This window comes from Trichoderma harzianum, assembly GCF_003025095.1.
Source record: "Trichoderma harzianum CBS 226.95 unplaced genomic scaffold M431scaffold_1, whole genome shotgun sequence".
Classification (NCBI taxonomy): Eukaryota; Fungi; Ascomycota; class Sordariomycetes; order Hypocreales; family Hypocreaceae; genus Trichoderma; species Trichoderma harzianum.
This window is the reverse complement of record NW_020209249.1, coordinates 2,011,128-2,028,141: the sequence shown is the minus strand read 5'-3', so window position 1 is coordinate 2,028,141 and position 17,014 is coordinate 2,011,128. Positions and strand designations below refer to the sequence as shown.

The 17,014-nt window shown below is 53.4% G+C and overlaps 4 protein-coding genes across 4 annotated transcripts; 2 read left to right on the top strand and 2 right to left on the bottom strand.

The window, feature by feature from the left end:
• Window positions 1-1,335: 1,335 nt before the first annotated feature.
• On the top strand, window positions 1,336-7,282 carry M431DRAFT_72940 (hypothetical protein; the record flags this gene model as incomplete). The annotated part of the gene is made up of 3 exons (XM_024922087.1): window positions 1,336-1,806; window positions 2,029-7,081; window positions 7,146-7,282. The coding sequence occupies 3 exons, from the start codon at window positions 1,336-1,338 to the stop codon at window positions 7,280-7,282; spliced, it is 5,661 nt and encodes a 1,886-aa protein (XP_024780276.1).
• Window positions 7,283-8,084: 802 nt separating this feature from the next.
• On the bottom strand, window positions 8,085-10,878 carry M431DRAFT_502732 (hypothetical protein). Its single transcript, XM_024918203.1, has one exon. The coding sequence runs from the start codon at window positions 10,723-10,725 to the stop codon at window positions 8,182-8,184; it is 2,544 nt and encodes an 847-aa protein (XP_024780275.1). The 5' UTR covers window positions 10,726-10,878; the 3' UTR covers window positions 8,085-8,181.
• A 951-nt stretch (window positions 10,879-11,829) lies between these two features.
• Window positions 11,830-13,831, bottom strand: M431DRAFT_628 (hypothetical protein; the record flags this gene model as incomplete). Its single annotated transcript, XM_024921620.1, has 3 exons — window positions 11,830-12,109; window positions 12,179-12,422; window positions 12,499-13,831. 3 exons carry the CDS (start codon window positions 13,829-13,831, stop codon window positions 11,830-11,832), a joined length of 1,857 nt encoding a protein of 618 aa, XP_024780274.1.
• Window positions 13,832-14,780: 949 nt separating this feature from the next.
• Window positions 14,781-16,760, top strand: M431DRAFT_477060 (hypothetical protein; the record flags this gene model as incomplete). Its single annotated transcript, XM_024915533.1, has 2 exons — window positions 14,781-16,197; window positions 16,264-16,760. The coding sequence occupies 2 exons, from the start codon at window positions 14,781-14,783 to the stop codon at window positions 16,758-16,760; spliced, it is 1,914 nt and encodes a 637-aa protein (XP_024780273.1).
• Window positions 16,761-17,014: the final 254 nt, after the last annotated feature.

The following is a 17,014-nucleotide window of genomic DNA, read 5'->3' as shown; positions in this document are numbered from 1 at the left end:
CCGCTAGAATAATAATAGAACGCCTCGTGTTTTTGGGGAGGATTCGCAGCCATATACGCGTCCGATCAACCCTATCCGCTCATTCATTGCAGCCTTATTGAAAAGAAAAAAATCACCAAAAAAAGTTGTTTCAGCCGATTGACCCAGCAAGCTGCCCATCAGCTTGAATTGGATTGCGCCTCGTCTCATTGTCTCCTTTTCCCTCGGTCGGCCGCCTTCGATTCGACTTGCGCGTTAGCTACTCGAAAGAAACCGAGTCGCCGTACAGTGCGCATTTCGACTTGGCCAAGCTGATCAGCGAAAAGAGACGGTCGCGCGTCAGCTGCATTCCATTGCGTGTGCTTGGGCTTGACTCACCTTTGGTTGTGTCCAGCTAAGCAGAGAGCCGTTGTATACTGGATCCAGTGTTGAAACCTGGCCGCCCACACGGCTCGAGCCACGTCTGACCCAGCCGGGACAACAAAAAAACACACCCAAAAACAACAACAAATAATACGTCTTTAATTTGACCCCCCCCCAATTCGCTGTTCCTGCTTCTGCGGCCTTGCTTATCGACCTGGTAGGCTTTCGTATTGCCTGGCTCTCGCAAACACAACAAACAACGAGACAGGACAAGACAGGACAGGACAGCCCGCAGCCTCGGCGTCTTTTTAATTTATTCCGCCTTTGCTTTCGCTCCTCGCCTGGATCCCTTTTTTTTTTTCCTTTTCTTTCCTACTGTTTTGCGCTTCTCTTCTGCTTCTTTTGGCCTTCCAAATTTCCCGCCAATTTCGCCTACCTGTTCGCTCTGCGCTTCCATTTCCGCCTGTGCGCAGCGCATCCACAGCGTCATTTCGAGGTCTTGCATCCTCTCTTTTTTTCCTTTTCCGCTTACCTCGAGCACCCCGGTTTGCTGCAGCAGGGCCTGCAACGACGCCGGTTTTTCGTGCCTGTATCCATTTTCCCCGTCCAGGCCGCTCACCAATCGCCTGGTCGCCCCCCCTGCAGTTTTTCTTTTGCCGCTGCACCTCAGCAACGCCAGGGGCTGCGCGGTGCCAAACGCCAGCTCACTCACCCAATTCCTGCGTTTCTATCCGTTGTCTTTCGTCACCAACCAAGGAAACAAAAAGTCAACCCCTCAATTCTCCGCATCGCTCGTTGCGACTTGTCCTACATACAGTACGAAAACCAGCAGCGAAAAACGACGACAACTTCCGCCGGTGCAGCTGCGGCACGGCCTCGAGCTGCCACCTCCCGAACCCGGTAGGGGATTGAAGCAGCAAAAGCACCTCTTTGATGGTCCGCCGCTAGCCACAGACGGACGTTGCGCTTTCTGGCGAACTCGCCTTCATCAGAATGGCGTCGTCGTCAGTCACCTCGGACCGGCCCGATCTCTCTGTGCCAGCAGGAGACGGCGCCAATGATCCCTTCTTCTCCGCCTCGTCGACCGCCCCGTCCCATCTGCGATTTTCCGACTTCGACCAAGAGCTCTTTGCCGCTGGTCCCGGTTCCGATCCGCGACAAGCGAAGCGCGCCCTGGAAGCTCACCTAGCAGAGACCGACCGTCGCCTGGACGAAGCTGGCAAGATTGGAACCGCTCTCGTATCGCAGCGCAAGGCCCTCGCCGAACAGCTACAGGAAATCGAAAAGCTCCAGGCCGAGGAGGAGCTGGCGCCCGAGCTGCGCAAGAAGCTCGTCAGCATCGAGAAGGACTACAATGATTTGGCTCGAGAGTCGGCAAGGGTCTTTTTGCCCAAGCAGCGAGTGGCGAGCACCAGCGACAACAACCAAGGCTCGCCCTACACGCTGGACAGCCGATCAGGCAGGGTGAGAATATGCTTTTCATTTTCCCTTTTCCTCTCCTCCCTTTATTCAGCAGAGAACTGGGTCGGTCGGTGCCTGTCTATTTATTGCGCATATGGCCGACCCATTACACATTTACACATGACACATAGATTCGCGCTGCTTCGCACATGTTCCTCCTGATCTCTACGAACCCCCGTCAATCTTCAGTTGCTAATCAAAGCCATCGTCAATCATGGTGTATAGCGCTCCGCTAGTCCTTCCAAATTCGAGAGTCAAGCTACGGGCTCACCCGCCAAGCTCAGCGTACCCAACCGCAAGATGCGAAACCAGCCGTCCAACAGAGTCCACGACATCGAATTCGCCGCCGAAATCAGCACATCGCTCATTGCCCAGGTCCGCAACCTACAGGCATTGCTTGGCGAACGTGATGAACAGGTCAAAGACCTCCGCAACGATGTCTCCCGCCTCGAGGGAGAGTCAGAGGCCCAGCAGCAGCGTCTCAAGGTTCTTGATGAGAGTGAACATCGCTTCAAGGAAGAGAACTGGAACCTTCAGACCCGACTGCAGGAGATGAATGGCCAGCAGAGGGAGGCGTCCGACCGTGAGAAGAAGCTCGACAATGCTCTCCACGCCTCCAACGCTGCCAAGTCTGCCACCCAAAAGGAGCTGGATGAGGTGAAGCTGACGCTCTCCAAGCTGACCGAGGAACACGCTGCCTCCACCAAGTCCCACGACATTGAGCTCGGCACTGCCAAACGCGCCATTGCCATGGCCGAGGGCGAACGCTCTGCCATGCAGCGCAAGATTGACGAGCTAACCAGCCAGAACCTGGAGCTCGCCAAAGCCATCGCGGCCCAGAGAGCAAAGGCTCAGGAGCGCGAGTCCTCTTCAGGCACTAGTGACGAAGATCTCGAAGCTGCTGCCATTGACATTACACCTGAGCATTCCCCACCACAGTCTCCCGTCAAGGGAACCACTCCCAGGCACTCCATGCTCGAGACGGAGACTCTCAAGACATCTCTGCAGCATGCCCAGCGAACCATTCAGAGCCAGCGAAGCCAGCTCCACCGTGAAAAGACGGAGAAGCTTGAGTTCAGACGCATCATCCAAGACCTTCGCGACGATTTGGAAAAGGCCAGAAACGAGCTTGAAAAAGGCCCCGCTCTGCCCCCCGTTCGTCGTGGTCGCAGGGTCGAGCCCAAGGAAGTCAAGGTCAGGCCGCCTCGATTGCTCGGTAGCTTCCGTTCTAGCCGCCAAGAAGTTGTCATTGAAGAGCCAGTCGCTCCGGAAGATCCAGAATGGGAAGATACTCACGATGTTTCACCTCGCTCTTCTGGCCTTCGTGCTGGCCGTCGCTCTCCCGATCGACGCCAGCAACAGCTTCAGCTTCAGCTACAGCGGCAACAGCAGTCTTCTGATGTTTCCGATGGAGAGGAACTTGTTCTTGAATCAATCGAGACTAGCGACTCTTTTGAGACTGCTGCCGAAGAGGGTAACGATTCTGCCTTTGAGACGGCCGAACCAGGAACTGAGACGGAAGATTTCCAGACAGGACACGAGGACTTGTCTGATGAAAGTGATGCCCCTACTGAGGTTGCACTCTCCATACGAGGCTTTGGCAACATGAGACGACCTCCCAGCCTGCAGCCCGGCCTTCCAAGACACGCTAACCGAGAATCATTTGACAGCACTGCGTCAACTTCGACCGAGGAAGATGAGTTCTCAGAGTTCCCAGAGTTTAGATCACCTACCGCCGCTGCCTCTCTACGGAGAATGCGTACGAGCAACAGGTCATCAATGTCCCGGAGAAGCTCTCGACAGGAGAGTGAGGAGCCTCAGTTCCGGAGCCCCGGTGCGAGCTTCAGCAGCGGTGGCGGCGATCCATCAACCCCCGGCCAGAGTCTCTTTGCCGAGCTGCAGGATTTTCCCAGCGATGATGAATCATCAATCATGTATACTCCTGGCCGTAGAAGCCTCCGTTCCATGACGCCGGCTTCCACACGCCGCGCCGTTACGCCGCCTCCAGCGGTTCCCCGGCTGCCTCGAGTCATCATGGTAGATACAGGTGTCATGACCGACCCTATCGAGTTTGGTCCTAGCATCGCGCCTCTCGGCCATCGCACATCTCGCAGCTCGCTGCTAAGCGTGGGCGAGTTCGCTCGAAGACCGAGATCCATGGAGTCGGCCATTCCCAACACTGATTTCCGCGCATCCGCAGCCTCATGGCGCAGCGTCGAGGACGGGCCCGCAGGCTCTGCTACGTACTCCCGCCCCGCGTCTACAATTGCCTACAGCGATGCCGGTGCTCAGTACGACATTGGCGAGAAGCTTGCACAGTTCCCCCTGCCTCCCTCATCACTGCCCAGTGAATCGGATCTCATGCCGATTCCCGTGCCTACGCTCCCTGCTGTTCTTGAACTCTCCGTCATCCAATCCGAGGACATCGAGCCTCGAGAAGAACAACACCAAGAGCCGGCACCGGCCGCTGTACCTCCCACCCTGAGCTTGACACCAATGGCATTTGAGACAGTGGAGCCCTTAGCCGAGCCTGAGGTCCCCGCTCCTCACCTGGGATTGTCTGCCATCGTGGCCGAGCATTTGGAACCCGAAGCAGAGCCCGACGTTCCACCTCCAGACCTCACCCTCTCCAGCATCTTTGCTGAAGGACTGGAGCCCCGGGCGGAGCCAGAGCTGCCTCCGGCTGAATTGACTCTGTCGACAATCCTTGGCGAGGGCCTGGAGCCAGTGGCCGAGCCTGAAATCCCCCCAGCAGCTCTTTCGCTATCGACAATCGTCGGTGAAGGCCTGGAGCCAGTGGCCGAGCCTGAAGCTCCTCCTCCAACCCTCTCGCTTTCTACCATTGCTACCGAAGGCTCGGAGCCAGTAGAAGAGCCAGAGCTGCCTGCGCCGGTGCTGAGTCTCTCCACCATTGTGGCAGAGGGACTGGAGCCCAAGGCAGAACCCGAAGCTCCTCTACCTGAGCTTACCCTGGCCTCTATCCTATCGGAGGAAGTCGAGCCCGTTATCGAGGAGCCAGAAGTCCCCGTGCTTATTGCCGCCAAGGAGATTGCCCCAGAAGAAACTCCAGCTGTCGCCTTGCAGGAGCTCACTATTTCGCCAATCGTGACGGAGCAAGTCGAGCCCATCGCTGAGCCTGAAGTGGTGGTGCCCCCGCCGGCATCTCTCACCATGTCATCCATTCAGACACAGCAGCTAGAGCCCAGAGAGCTTTGGTTGCCAACTTTGACGCTGTCTACCATTGCTGTGGAAAATGTCGAACCCATCGCCGAGCCCGAACCCGAGCCGGTTTCCGCAGCACTGACACTCTCTGCTCTCTCCTTCCAAAACACCATTCCATTTGACGAGCTGCCTATCGATGACGAGGAGCTGTTCCTGCCATCACTACCCCAGCCCGAGCTCCCTGCTCTTGGCCTCTCCTCAATCGTAGCAGAGGACGTTGAACCCATCTTCCCTCTCGCTCCGCAATTTGCATTTTCTTCCATCTCATCTGTTGAGACTCAGCCAGTTAGCCCTGTCAAGAGAGGGGGATTCATTCTCCCAAGCAACATCAAATCTCCCTTTAATGATGAAGAAGATGGTGAGGTATCCGACAAGAACCTCTTTGCGTCGTATGTCACTCGCAGAAGACCGGAGAGCGTCCCCTCATCGCCTATTATTGCCGAAGATGAGACGAGTCAATCACTTCCTGTGTCACCGCAAGTCGACACTCCCGAGTCCAAACGGCCATTCAAGGAGATTTCAGCCAATGGAATCTCTCGTCCTGGTCAGCAACTGACTCAAACCAGCGACCAGGGAGCCCAGACATCACTGACATCGGGAGCCATCGACGAGCTGCTCAAGACTGGAGCTGAGACTCCTGCAAAGAGCCCTTACTCCATTGGCAGCCCTGACACCGTCGGGACTGTCAAGATTAACCGTGCCTATCAAGAAAACCTGGATAGCCCCTTCTCAGCCATCTCGAGCAAGAGCAGGACGCTTGATCCAGCGCCTATTTTCCACTCTACGCCCACGCACCGACCTGGCAGTGCTACCAGTGGCAAATCCTCGCTCGTGGACGCGCCTCCTTTGCCATCAAACCACCAGCAGATGATCCAGGCGGCTCGTTCCGGCTCATCCAGCAGCACGACGCAAACGCAGAACCACAGCCAGAGCCAAGGCACTATGGGCCCGCCTCTCTGGCCCGCCTCGGCAACAAAGCCAACACCGACCACCCCCAGCAGAGACAGACCAATGTCTCCTCCTTCTGGCCGCGGCACTCCTACTCCTCGCGCTCCTGTCCGAGCCGGCTCGTCTCATGGTACTGCCGAATTCCCGCTGCCACCTCCTGTCAGGCTTTCTGCTGCCATGTCCCGGCAGACTTCCGTGTCCTCGTTCGCATCAGAACTGGACAATCGTTTTGGAATGCGGGCCAATGAGATGGGTCTCGACCCTAGCGGATTTGGACCCAACACCGACCCCAGGATGATCCAAGCCATCACGCAGACCATGATTGGAGAATACATCTGGAAATATACGCGCAAGACTGGTCGCGGCGAGCTGTCTGAGAAGCGACACCGCCGCTATTTTTGGGTGCACCCATACACGAGAACTATCTACTGGAGCGAGCGAGACCCGTCAACGGCTGGTCGTACTGAGATGAAGGCGAAGAGTCTCCCCATCGATGGTGTGCGAGTAGTGACAGACGACAACCCCATGCCGCCGGGTCTCCACCGTAAGAGCTTGGTGATTATCTCTCCCGGCAGGACGATCAAGTTTACCTGCACCACTGGCCAACGACACGAGACTTGGTTTAATGCTCTGTCATATCTCCTGCTGAGAACCAGCAATGGCCACGATGGTCAATCTGATGCGGAAGAGATGGCGACAGACCTTACTCGGGAAGACGTTGACGAGTTCAACCCTCCGTTTGGCCGGCACCCTGCCAACGGTACCTCGCGTCCCTCGGCCCCGTCCCTTTCATCGTACAACTCTCGCACCACTTCACAGGCCGAGGCAATCTCCCTAGAGATTCCTACGCTGACGCCATCAGGGAAGCATGCTTCAACCCCGATCAGGCCGTCCCTTACTGGCAGCATCAGCAGCAAGGTAGGCTCGTACTGGAAGGTGGGCGGGTCCAAGCTCTCTGGATCGATCCGCAGCAGGACGGTTAGCGCCCAGAATGTTAGCATCTACCAGGCGAGCGAGGTCCACGATAGTGCTGAGGATCTTCGTGAGATGATTGAGCAGCAAGACAGGGAAGCAGACCGGCTGGAGAATGTCAGAGCCTGTTGCGATGGTAAGTCATATGCGAATGAGAACCGTGTGTAAGTGACAATCTGAAACTGACCAGAAACAATTAGGCAAACACGACGTCGGGACACTTCCTCACACCACCAAGAAAGGAGGACGCAGCCACAACCATCATCACCACCACGTTCACTCCAGTGGACAGTCTGCCATGAATACCCCCATGGCATCTATGCGCTCTCGGGCATAAAGTTTCTTGTTCATTCGACTTTTGCATTATTAATCAACAACGTCTTGACTCTATCTCTCTCCATCTCTCTCTCATAGAAAAAAGGGAATATCCTTTCTTCTCTCTTATCTCTCTCTCTCTCGCAAACGTGACGACCATACATCTAACGGAAGACCCGCCTTATGACTCTGAACGATTCTTCTTTCTTCTTTCTTTTTGTTTTGTTTCTCAATTTGATCTTGTTAATGCTCACAGACATTTTCAGGTTGTCATAGATGACTTTTTGATAAGATACAATTTGTCACTGGCACACCGAGCATTCTGTTTTAGCCTCTGCATATTCTGACCTTTGGAAGAACCATTATTCTTAGAATGCAGTCCCCCCTCTCTCTAAAATTGTTTCTTTCTTTACTGTCAAATCTCCCCCATCAAGGCACAACTGCTTTTTATGCAGACGAAAAAAAAAAAGAATCCCCATCATGCTAGGGTTGCAAACAGATACATGCATTTTTCCTTATGGTGCTTGTAGCAAGGAAACTAAACTGAAAAAAAAAGAGGGATTTGTTTTGGCTCAATTTTGTATGTTAACTAAGGTGCCTATTTGGATGTGCTTCTTGCTCTGAAAATGAACTGAGAGTGGGAGGCGTGTCTGTAGTAGGTATGGGCATATCGGACATTGCAAATTCAGTTGGCGTATCAGTATCATTTCGGTCTCTTACTGCATAGATGCTTGAGTCTTGTCACGATGCTCTGTAGAATTCTTGTAGTCAGCGGTGTATTATCAACGGAATCGCTTGGATCCAAGTACATTGATGTATGGACGGTAAAATCACAGAACAAGAATCGTATGTCTAACCAAGTACGTGTAGATGGAATCCATTGCCATTGCCATTGTCATCGCCATCGCTGCGTCCTAACGCCTATCCTAATACCAAGTTTACAGTGTCAACATCGTGTGCATCCCAAGCTTCCTGCGTCACATAGCCGTAACCTTTGCGATACGCTACACCGTTCACCCACTCGATACAGAGGACGCCGTAAAAAGGCTTGTAGGCGCGTCTGTTGAGCCACAGACCACGTCTACGATCGATGCTCTCGGAGTATAACCGCCGGCAGACGACGACGAGCTCGACGAGTTCGTAGAGTTGCCCCGAAGGGCTGTCGGGAGGAGACGGAAGAATATTTGGGGGAGTTTCAGGCTCATCTTTTACGTCTGGGAGAGTTTCTGGATCGTCTTGTATGTCTGGGGGAGTTTCAGGCTCATCTTTTATATCCGGGCTGGCCTCATCTTCCATATCAGGGCTACAAGCCTCAGCTTCCATATCAGGGCTACAAGCCTCAGCTTCCATATCAGGGCTGGCCGCTCTCGAGAGACTGGGCAGTGGTGTATCGGCAGTTGGGAGCTGGACCCAGCCGCAGACCTGGTCGTCATAGTCTAATAGCTCGAGATGATAGTCCATGGCGCCGGCTACCATTGTGCAGCCAGTCTTTCGCAAGCACGTGAAATAGGCGCGCTTCGTGGTGCAGGAGAGGAATCTGCATTGCCGCATCTGCCTCGCACCGCGCTTGGCATGTACCGGGAAGGGGCGCCAGAACAGGCGGTTTGGGAATTCGAGGTGGCTGTAGACGTACGTGCCAGCGATGCCAAAGGGGACGCTGGGCGTGTTTTCGATGTCTGGGCCGTTGGCGCCGGGATACTCTTCCCTTGTCCAGCCGCCGGGGATGAATTCTTCGATGCAGGGCTCTATGTAGGGCGTGAACCAGGAAGACTTGATGCGGTATCTGTCGGTGGATGTTGGAGTGTCCTGGCAGAACCAGTGGACGGTTGGGAACGTGAACCATTTCTCGTATCTCGAAGAGGCTTCCTGGGGCTGGTTCGGATAAGTCACCACCTGGTAATCTTCTTCATCCCTCAAGAGGCTCAGATAGTCGCTCTTCCATCCGATCCAAGACCACGAGGGCAACTCGGCGTTGGGAAGAAGACCACGAGTCCTGTTGGAATGTTCTCGTCTCGTGAGCCCTCTGTATTTTGCGCCGGCCATGTTGTAGTACCAGAATCTGGTGCCCCAGAGCAGCGCTGCTTCGAAGCACAGGACGGGCATTCCGAAGAGGAAGCCGCCTTCGAAGGAGGGACTGATGAGTTTCAGGATGCCTGCTATCGCTGGCAAGGCATCTTCGGGGTAGGTCATCCCGAGATTGTTGTACGAGCGGAGCAGATTGCCTAGCACATTGAGATCGGGGCGGCGTCTCAAGATTTTCGAGGACTGCAGGACAGTTTCATTGGCCTCATCCATCGGAGAGCGTAGGTTTGGGAGATCTTCATGCCATGTTCCGCAGTGGCAGGTCCAGTGAATCTGTTGATTCGCAAAGATGAGGCGGCGATGAGAAAGAATGTACTCTTGGAAAGTCCAGCCCCTTTTGAAGTATTCAGGCACGAATATGTGGCTGACGGAGGGGAGATCTCTGACGAAAACCTCTCGATTCTCTGTCCATGGGAAGATGCCCTCGAGCTTTCGAGGCGAAGAGCAGTTTTGGAGACCGGGCAGACCACTCATGGCATCGCCGTCGGTGGAGATGATGGTAAATTTGGCGGATGCGTAGATTGCCCCCATGTTTTGAACCTGGTTTGACAGATGGGCCCTGTCTTCGTGTATGATACACACTGCGTCGACCCATAGGTAGCGCTCCCTGATGTTTTGAACAACGTATATGGCATCTCTGATGATGGGCAGCTTGGTGATGAAGCTGTCAGAGAGACCGCCCGGTATTTGCATCTCATTGATCCTATCGAGGCCTACTCGAGACCAGACGGATGTTCCCCATCGGTAGCTCAAGGCGACGAATCTCATTGACCTGTCGCCACGCACGAGGCAGTTTTCTTGGGTATCGATGAGCCAGTCAGGGGCTATCACTACAGACCTGTCCGATTCTCGGCATTGGATTCCCATCCGATCGATGCAATTGTCCTTCCACTTAGTGGCGCGACTGAGGTCTATCCAGGAGACGTCGATCGTTGTTTCTTGGGACGATGCATTGGAGTTTGGGGGCTTTCGCAGAATGAACTCGTAGGACTTTCTGCTGCGGCACTTGTGGTCAAGAATCGTGATTGTCGGCACGCCCTCTCGGGATCGACACAGTTCCACGCCATAGGCCGGATACGTACGCTTGTAGATGCGAGAGGCAAGCATCTTGTCCAAGAATTCATTGTACAATTTGAGAATGTGTTCCATCATGGCCTTGTGAGTCTCACAAGTCACGGCCAGATCATGTTGGGTGACACGTATAAGTGCCGGGTAATGCTGGCACTCGCACTTGAAGTCGGGAGAATGATGTTGCAAGATGAAGGTTGCATCGCTCCCGGCGAGTAACTTCTCAGTGGCAAAGCACAAGTTGCATCCGCTGTCCGGGAGAGTTTCAACCTCTCGGGACCTGATCCAGTGAGCGTTAGGTTTTCCCCAAGCCATTTTTGAAGATGTCTTTGAAGAAGGATGAGGTGAAATAAAAAAAAAGGGTATAAGTAAAGTAAAGTAAAGCAAGTGTAAGCAGTTGACACTGTAACAGTGATGAGCACGTATCGGAAGCTGAGATTGTATTGGATAAGGTAGACTTTGATACATTCACAGAGCAGATAGAGAGAAAGAGAAAGAGGTAAACAATACCCAAGGTGCTGAGATACTGCCTAATAAATACATGTACCGGTCTCACACTTGAGGTTACACAAACATGTCTCCATCACGTGAAGTCACTGGTAACACAAAAAGCAATTCCCCTCTGTTTTGCAAGTTCTGTTGGTGTAATCGTCCAGGATTTCCCTTGGTGGTGAGCCGTGACTACGTACGTATGTCCAGTTACGGACGACTGCATCCAGTTCAAAACGCCATATTCCGGTTCCTCAGGCGGCTGAGTGAGGGGCTGTGGTCTATCACGCCAGGATCACAGCCCATGCCTGCATTAGTAGTGGTTACTACTTTTGGACAGCGAACTTTTGATCCTCGCCGGCATCGCGGAGCTAGATTCCGGGATTGGTCAGTCGATCCTTTGGGCGGCACATGAAATGTTCGGGCTGGAAGATAGGGGCATGTTGTGACTCCAATATCCTCCCTGCAGCAGTTGTTTGTCAAACAACACATCAGCCTCAGGTGACTGATCTTTCGTCATCCATTCAGCCATCTAATCTCGGAATGATCTTGGCACGCATAGGCTCTCATCCATGGCGCGTTGCAACTGGCCGAGCGGGATTCCCCTCATGGTTATCGGTGCGTATTGTTCGGCTCGGTGCATGAATCTCTGCCGCATCATTCACTCTGCCAAGGAGAGAGAGAGAGAGAGAGGGGTCAGGCCTACTCGCGTCTGTAGGCTATACCTCTCTGCTGATGCCTTCGTTTGTGGAGACTAAGAGACCTGAAAAGGGAAGCGAAGCTTGGATCCATTTAGTCGGCGATCAAGCGGGAAGAGCAACCGGGTAGTCGGAGAGTCCATATGATTTGACTTGACGAGTCATGCACATACTTATGCAGCTTGGGATACTTGGGCTGGATAGCATGAGATAATGTCCACGTAGAACTGTGTCAAGACCTCTGCATGGCTAGGAACCGCCCCGAAACCCCTCCCGTGGCCAGAATCTTTAGGGCATCGAGTTTGTGGCCAAACAGCTCATATGACCAGAGCGAGGCCCCGAGTAGCTCCTTATACCACTCTTGTCTTGCAGCAGGGCTCATCCAAGTCAGCGCCGCGGTAAAAGTCTGAGAGTCGGAAGTCTCAGTGGCTTCGGCAGGTTGCCAGCCCCCCAAATTGCTACTCACTCGGAACGCGGTGGGGATTCCTCCTTGTTGCGAAGGCACCGTCATGCTACACAAAAGGTGCCTGTTAGTTTGAACCGCTGCGAGAGCATAAAAAGGCAAGGGGAAAGTAACACACCGGGTAAAGACGCTGTAGGCATACTCGAAGAGTTGACGCTCAAGCGCGCCTGGCGGAAGATAGAACCATGATAACTCGAGATACTCTACGCGATCGAGCCCTGTTGAACCCTCGTGACCTCGGGCTATTGGAAAAGTTTGATATGTTAATGGTGATGACATGTGGGAGGACGATGCTGCAAGGCCGTCCAGTATCCGACGACAGTCGTGTAAAACAGCTCTTTGCGCATGTTCGCTACCCCAGACTGAATGTACTCATGGAATAAGTCAGCTAAACGTAATAAAAACGTATTCACTGTAACTGGTTGCACGTTTTCTGACCTATTAGTACGGCAAATTTAGTGTCATCCTCGACATCACGAGCCCAAAAGGCCTCAACAAAACCTGGCAGCGCCCCTGCATCGTCCTTAATCTGATTGTATATACGAGGGCCGTGGACCCGGACCGAATGGCGCTTCAGTTGCATCCACACAATGTCCACGAGGTAATGGCCCCAAGATGTCTGTCTATTCCGCCATTCGGAAATCACAGACATACTGCCCTCGTGAAGCTCGCCTTGAGATGTAAAATAGCCCTGCGGGAGTGGGAACAGCCGAGTCCTTGCCCTTGTGTCGCTGATGCTGCGGTCGAGGACCCGGCGGGCATGTTCTCTGAGGTTGAAGAGGTCGGCACTACATTGGCGTGGGAAATCACTTTGAAGAATAGAGGCTAGGCTGGTGAGCGATGAGGTTGGTTGTTGTGGTGGATTATGGGCTTCTTGTGGTTGGACTTGGTTGATGAGCTGGACCAATTTTCTCGAGGTGGTAGGTGGCTCGTTTCTGTGAGGGGATTGCAGTGAAGGTTGTAGGCTGTCACAAAGATGCTCAGCACGATGACTATCGTAGTTGATTCCATCCCAAACAAGAAATGCAGTAAAAGTGGCCGAGACATTCGCAGCAGCAGCCTCAGCTGGAGATGGATCGGCGAATGTCGATGCATTCTTCTCAAGCCACACGGCATGGGAGTGTAAAAGGCCATTGCCACCATCGCCATCTGTCAGTGAAGCGACGAGAGCGTTCCATCTCTCTTCAATAGTTGAACCACGTTCCTGCGACGACACGTCCTGGGTGCTGAAAGTGACTGATACAACATCAATTATTATTGTGGTGGCTCTCACTGCTTCGCCGAGTCCCAAAGCGCTCGATATTCTTCCTGCAAATTTGGCACAGCGGTTGGAAACGTCCGACGCAAGTAGCGCTACTAGGGGAGTGAAGCCCAGAGAATGCTGAAACTTGTGCCAGGCGACGACGCTGTCCCAGTAAATTAAACAGAAGAAACCAGCCTCTACTTCTGCATCTAGCCTCAACCCCCATTCAATACTACAACAGCCCGGGATCGAGCTGATGTAGCGCAACGTGGCGTCCAAGAGCTTCCGAGGCGGTCTGGAACCATCACCAAGGTCGACACCGGGCTTGAGGGAGAACTCGATGATGCTGAGGATTGGCGTTTGTGGGCTTTCATCTGCAATTCCTTCAGGGCGGCTTTTTCGCCAGAGCACGCCGCTGACAGCGGGACCGAAGCGTGGTGTGGCGATGCGTCGCGCTTCTTGTTGAAGTCGAAACTGCGTCTCTCGTGCCTGTCGCATCGCCTCCTCGTGAGCCTGGTGGTGCGACATGGTGATGGAGATTTTGGTGGCGGTTCCATTTGGTGACAGTGTCGGAACCAACATCATCTTACAAAGGATTTCTTCAAGACGTTCAAGGGGTTTCCCCGCTCTACCAAAAGGCACCCAACAACAAAGCCAACCTTGCATCCTTCTTGGGATCTTTTGGCAAAATGTGAGTAATGCTGGCTGCCCAAGGCCGGCTGGGAGCGGCAACCACTGGCCGCTGTCTTTTTTTCTCGCCAACATCCTCTTTCAAATCGATGCTCTCGGGTGTGCCAATTATGCAAGAGATCCATGGATCTCACCTTACTCTGATAGAGCCTTGTATACGGGATACTGCAGAAGACTTTGCGCTGCCTCAATATCCACCGCGCCAACACAAGACGCCAATTTCACCTTCGGGATTGCATCTTCGGCCAGCCGCTCCATGAGCCAATCCACCTGTAATGAGTAGACCACGCTATTTCACGACACTATTCCTTGTTGCGGGATACGGCATTATTATGAGAGGCCTAGACTCAAGATAATTGGTAGGAAAAGATTGTGTCGGTGAGTTGTTCTAAGGCCAAGACTCTGACCGACGGGTTGCTGCCTTCACGATGCTAGGGGGTATTATTTGTCCTTGGCCTGGGCGTTTTCGAAGAAGCAAAAAATCTTACATCTAAGCTTAAAGGAGAGAATATTTCTGCCAGGATCGGGCGGGTTAATCGTATTCGCCGTCGGGCATGTTTTTCGTAGAGAAATAAACAGAGTCAGACAAAATCAGGCCGAATTGCCCTGGAGGTTGATGGCGAACACTTCCACCGAGCCTTACCAACGAGACTGTGGTCTCCACGATGATGATAGAAATTTTTAAAAGAAATTGCCAGAGCCCTGGCCGTAAGCAAATTTATAAAAGAGCCGGCATGGACTCTCGCGACTGGTGTCTGGGACTCTATCAGTGTCGTAAGAAGACAGGATGGCTGGATTCAGGCTCTCGCGCCTGGTGGCCTTACTGACGCTGGCCACAACGACAGCTGGCCAGATCACACCCACCGGAGCGACTGTGAAACTTGGCGAACTCAGCTACTTCATTAACCCCCACCGAGCCGGAAATATTCCTCGATCCTCACTCAATGCAATCAGTGATACACCAACCGCTTTCGGGTTCACTCCAATCACAGTAGTGGCCACAGCCACCAATCCCTCGGACCTAAACGCGGTCTTGACGAATTGGACGAACATTGACGACGTCTTCCAGGCCGGTTTTGCGCAGGTTGTATTTCTTGCTGGTCAGAAAAGTAGCAGCACGCAAAACCTACTCGGCACAAACGCAGTTGTAGCTCCGCTAGATGTCTCCGACTTGCCCTCTGGGCCTTACTTTGTCGACTCGGCGGGCTCGGCATACAGAGCTTACCGTTTGTACGATGATTTTGTTGGTGCTTTCGCGGAGTCGCTTCTGCAGAAGCCGGACGGAACTTTCGAGACGCTCTCGGCCAAGATTAGCTCCTCCGCCACGATGAGCATCGGTGTATCATCGAGACTATATTTCACACGAACCAAAGAAAAGCCATTAGCTGGGGTTCGTATTGGAGTGAAGGATCTCTTCGACCTCAACGGCGTAAAAAAGTCCAACGGCAACCGGGCATGGTACCACTTCTACCCGGAGGCTGAGAAGACAGCTCCTGCAGTCCAAAACCTCATCGATGCCGGTGCTGTCATCGTCGGCCAACAGATTCCGGCGCAATTTGCGCAGGGTGGCACTGCCACAGCGGATTGGATCGACTACCATGCACCGTTCAACCCCCGAGGAGATGGTTATAATGATGCTGGAGGCAGCTCGACAGGCGGTGGCGCATCCATCGCTGCATACGATTGGCTTGACTTGGCCGTTGGAACAGACACTGGTGGAAGTATCCGCGGTCCTGCAGCCGAGGGCGGAGTCTTTGGCAACCGACCAAGCTGGGGAAGCGTGTCGGCGGACGGTTGCATGCCCCTATCTCCAACGATGGACACCATTGGCTTTCTCACTAGAGATCCCACGCTCTGGGATGCGGCTCAGGCGGCGTTGTATCAGAGCAAATATACCTCCTACGCCGGTGAAACGGCGATAAAGTGGCCGAAGAAGATTTACAACATTGGCGGTTGGCCGGATCCAGCTGATCCCACACCGCTTGACGACCTAACGCAGACTCTTGTGGACATTAGAAGCAAGATTGTTGAGTTGACTGGCTCAGAGCTCCATGTGACTGAGATTGCAGATGAATGGACCAAAACGAGACCCAAGGCTGCCCAGAATGCTAGTATAAACGAAGTCCTTGATCGTGTGTACGCCATCAAGATAGAGAAAGATGTTGTACGGCTGGTTCGAGAACCATTTTATGCCGATTATAGCGGTAAGTCAAGAAACCGGGTTTATGCTCCTCCCTAATAGAAAATAGTCGATTAACACATTCACACAGCAAAACACGACGGTGCTCTTCCCGCTGTCGATCCGGCCAACACCAACCGATGGGACTTTGCCGACCAGACACCAGACTCGGAACTTGTCGCCGCCGAGACCAACAGAACCATGTTCCGGGACTGGCCGCAGTCAGAGTTGCTGATGACAGACAGCGACACTTGCTCCTCAGCGATTATCATCTACGCGACAGTTCTCGCCGATCCCGTGCCGCGTAACGTCTACCTGAGCCCACCCAAGGTGAACCCCATATTCTCCCTGTCTCGTATAGCACCGTTTGCAGAAGTTCCAGACTTTGCGATTCCAGTGGGGGAGTTTGAGGCGAACAGTACCATTACGAATCATACACAGATGCTGCCTTTGGGGTTGGGCATCATGGTGGCCAAAGGTTGCGATGGAGTGTTGACGAGACTGGCACAGGATATGGTGAAGAGCGGCATCATTGGGAATTACAAGGCTGGTGGGACAATGGAAGGCGGAGAGGTGCTGTTTAAGTGAGGGGGGTATATTGGCACAATTTAATCAAGAAGAGCCAAGAGGCTTAATGTATAATGCTAAGTCCTGAAATACTAATTGATATATATATCTCTATTTAATAGCCAGTTGGAGTTGCTACAGAACCACCAGCAGACCAAGCGCACAATCCCACATCAGCATTTTCCAGAAAATTAATCCTTGACTGCGGTTCAGCGTGCGCCCATGTCGTGATATCAGTTGGAGTGACCGAATCTGCAAAGTTGAGCATTCAACAT